This window comes from Buceros rhinoceros, unplaced genomic scaffold, assembly GCF_000710305.1.
Source record: "Buceros rhinoceros silvestris isolate BGI_N320 unplaced genomic scaffold, ASM71030v1 scaffold47446, whole genome shotgun sequence".
Taxonomy (NCBI): Eukaryota; Metazoa; Chordata; class Aves; order Bucerotiformes; family Bucerotidae; genus Buceros; species Buceros rhinoceros.
In genome coordinates, this window is record NW_010416652.1 from 12,646 (window position 1) to 16,821 (window position 4,176).

General features: G+C 41.7%; 1 protein-coding gene across 1 annotated transcript; it reads left to right on the forward strand.

Moving 5' to 3' along the window:
• Positions 1-737: 737 nt before the first annotated feature.
• MC2R (melanocortin 2 receptor (adrenocorticotropic hormone)) lies at positions 738-1,812 on the forward strand. The gene has a single exon (XM_010137858.1). The coding sequence runs from the start codon at positions 738-740 to the stop codon at positions 1,689-1,691; it is 954 nt and encodes a 317-aa protein (XP_010136160.1). The 3' UTR covers positions 1,692-1,812.
• Positions 1,813-4,176: the final 2,364 nt, after the last annotated feature.

Here is a 4,176-nt window from a genome sequence, read left to right on the forward strand (position 1 = left end):
TTGTACTTTGGATCTCAATCCACATTAGAAATATGTTTATCAAATCAAAGGTTTCAATTTAAATGAAAAGGAAACCTCTAGCCAGTACCTAACACGCCTCTGAAAACCTCAATATTTACGAATTTTCACATGTAAATCGAGGGCGTTTCATTCCACCATCGACAGTGTGGTGGTAAACATGTTTCTGTCCTGGACAACAGTTTATCTTGGCATTGGTCTTATTTGTGTCTAATAATACTGCAAATCTTGTGAGAAATGCCAGCCTCGTTCAAAGCAAACAGCTGGGCCAGGAAACATTGCCAGAATCTTGAAGTCTGTCAGATCATTTTCAGTGAATACGGGAACCTCACTGGTAAAGAAAAGTACATATATTTTTTAAAACTGCTTTGAAGTTAAAAGAGAATTTACACTTTGTTTTCCTCTAAGGCTCAGCGAAGCCTGGAGCAGCAATTATTTTATCCAAACCAACCCTCTGATGATATGTTCATTCCACTGCAATAGGTAATATTTCAAATGTCTATCTTTGCCATATCTGCATGGTAAACATCTTCTTGACATTTATGTTTCTACATGTTTTATTGCAGGAGAAATTCCAAACATTTCCGATAAGTCTTAAAATTGCTCCAGATGAAGGAGAAAGTTTCATCAAAAGAAGAATGGTCTGACTGACGGGTCAGCTTCAGAACAAAGCCAAGCCTGCAAAACAGCAGTCCAGAATCCTTCCACAACCAGAAGAAATGCGCACTGAGAGACCTTCCAACCTAATCAAACACCCAGGGCAGACAGGCGTACCATCCCTCGAAAATATAAGTGATTTCTCCGCAAATATCACTGACTGCACCCAGGTCGTGGTGCCAGAGGAAGTGTTTTTCACTGTCGCTGCTGCTGGAATACTGGAAAACCTGCTTGTTCTTATTGCTGTTGTTAGAAACAAGAATTTGCACCTGCCCATGTACTTCTTCATTTGCAGTTTAGCCATTTCAGATATGTTGGGTAGCTTGTACAAAACTCTGGAGAACATCTTTATCATCTTGTGCGAAATGGGGTACCTGACATGCCGGGGGGACTTTGAGAAAAAGCTGGATGATGCCATGGATTTCATGTTCATTCTGTCTTTACTGGGGTCAATTTTCAGCTTGTTAGCTATTGCAGCAGACAGATACATCACCATCTTCTACGCTTTGCGGTACCACAATATCATGACACTAAGAAGGGCCTTGGTTATCTTGGCAATCATCTGGACGTTCTGTGCCGGCAGCAGCATTGCAATTGCTCTCTTCTCCTATGAAGCAGCAACAGTCATTCCCTTCACCATCCTGTTCCCTTTAATGATGTTTTTTATACTGTGTCTCTATGTCCATATGTTCCTCCTGGCTCGGACTCATGCTAAAAAGATCGCCTCGCTGGCAACCAGCACAGTCCATCAGAGAACTAACATGAGAGGAGCCATTACATTGACTATTTTCCTTGGAGTTTTCCTTTGCTGTTGGGCCCCGTTTGTTCTTCACATCCTCTTAGTGAAGTTTTGCCCACATAACCCTTACTGTGCCTGCTACATGTCCATTTTCCACGTGAATGGGACACTCATAATGTGCAACGCCATCATCGACCCTATGATTTTTGCATTCCGAAGCCCGGAATTAAGGAGTACATTTAAGAAGATGTTCTGCGGTGCCAAGTCAAACTGGTAAACGCTTCATGAAAAATGAAGATTATAGAAGCAAACCTATGAGGTGCTGTGCAACATCAGTTTGCAGAGTTAAAAATGCCAACAATTATGCCCAAAGTAGCACTATGCTTGTAGGATACTGCCAGTGATCTGCAGAGGGCTACCGAAGAAGGCGTAAGAGCTAAGCGTACACACAGGTCTTCGCCGACCAGACCTCCAGAAATATTAGAGATGAAGTTAGTGCTGACAACAGTTTTAATGCAAGTAAAACAGAAACTGTATCTTAACTATCTTTTGTCATTTGAGAAAAATTCAAACATAAATCTTCTGCATCAAGCCTTGCCTTACCCCCAGAGATGAGTTTATGCCAACTAGTTTTGAATCAGTAATTACAACTGTTGTTTAAATCACAATGAAATGAACACGTGTTTCCAAACTGCACATCTATATAAAAGTCTGTGATAAAGCAGAGGTTATGGACACATAATTGGATTTTTCTGGAAAAGTGAATTCCTGACTGTTCTTTAGTCTCCTTAAAGCCATGAAATTAGTGTTCTCTAAGTTTCAAAAAATAATTTTTGAAGCGTGAGTCCAAGAGAAGAAGATATTTCAGTTTAAAAGCTATTTTTAGTGACCGAAGAGTTTTTTCCCGCATAAAGTTATCTTGGCAACAAAAAGAGGTTTTGAATTTTAAAAACCCAAAGCCAGGTCTGGACTAGAAAAGGGAATTAATGAGTCCCCGTTGGAAGTCCCTGGGCCAGTTTGCTTTAATAAATCAGTAAGTTTTGCAGAAAGTAAAAGAATTTGGATTCAGCCATGAATATCTAAACATGCCACAAGAAAGAATTTAAAAACCAAAATACCAAAGAAAAAATTCAAAGACCACCAGGGAAATCGGCCACCTGGATAAAGAATCGGTCTGGAAGGAAACTACAAAGCACTTTATAATTGACAAAACCCTAGTGAGAAAAATTTTAATTGTCCCTGCCAAAATAATGCAAAACTCATAAAGCTTTAAAGAAAAATAGTTTTCAACAGCAAAACATCCTGAAGCAGTCCAGAGCATATGGCAAGGACCTCGCAATATTCAGCTGTGCCACAGAGAGAATATTTAGTAAGAGACAGCCGTGAAGCTGAGAAAGCCAAGGCACAGCTAGAAAAAGAACGAGAGGAAAGATAAAATATATTCGAATTCATAGATAAATAGAGGATATGTGCAACATGGACCAAATAAAACATATTCAGGTGGATTTAGCCTTACTGATAAAGATATAAGGGACAATAAACCTCAAAGCCTCTATAGAACAAGCAAGAAAAACATCTTAAATGAGAGAAGAGATACTAAAACGAAAGTTTTCCCAAATCTATATATTTATTAACAAAAAAAAAGTTTGTCTATAAAATGCAAGTTCAGAAGGGAGTTCAAATATTGTCACACATTTTATTTTAATGAGAATTTTTTCCTTTCCATAAAAAGCGGAGTAAATGTAAAACTGCACAGCAAGAAATGACTGCTGCTAGACCTGAAATAAAAGGGAAAAAAATTATACAATATTAAAGACAAGGCAAAACAAAATACCTACAGTACCATAACGCCCAGTACACAGAGTGATGCGCTTCAAAATGATAAAAAACATTGAGCAGAAAATTGTGATTTAAGCCCTTATGTTAATTCTGCAGCACATGAAATTCCTTCTAAATGCATCTTCCCTTAAAAATTTTCTTTTCCATCTCTTCCCCTAAACCAGACCTAGTGAAGAGAGCTAAGTAGCCACCACCATGTTCCAAGTCTTTGTCTTGTGGAGGCACTGGCAGTTAGGGCTAGAAAAGGGATGAACGCGACAGCCCAGGCTGGGGGTGGACGTGACCCCATGCCCCAGATGGAGTCATCACCTTCTGCTTTCTTCTAGCACACCAGCACGTGGCAGCTCGGGATAGTCCTGAGACAAGTGTGGCTAGGTGTGGAGGAAAGAGGGCAGCTTGGACCTGGCTGCCTTCAGCCCTCATCTGACTGCCCTCACCTGCACAATAGTCTCAGGAACTGGCTGGCCCAGGAGAAAGAGGAGGTAGAGTGGTCACTCACTGATCCCAGAAGCCAGAGCCCAGCGCTCATCTCTGTGTTGCTAGCACTTTGCTTTGCAACAAGGACCTCGGCTCCCACCTCTCCATGAAGTCTGACCCCCAGGCCATGCCAAGGTGAGGAGGTTGGACAAGACACCATTCCCACACACATCCCAGACATCCGTCCTGTCTTAGGGGTTTCCGTACTGCCCTGCCTAAGCTGCAGCCTCAAGAACGGCTGGAAGTGGTGGCACTCTACTGCCATGGTCCCAGACAGTCCGGGAGCCCTTAGGCAGTCTGTGTGGGACACAAACTGCTCACCAGGCACTGGGCTCACTGCCTCCCTTTCATACCTCAGCCTCACCCGCGACCTAAGACCCTGAGGGCACCTAAGAAATGGATGTAAGACAGAAAATCCATCCTACAAACGCACCTTTGACCCTTTT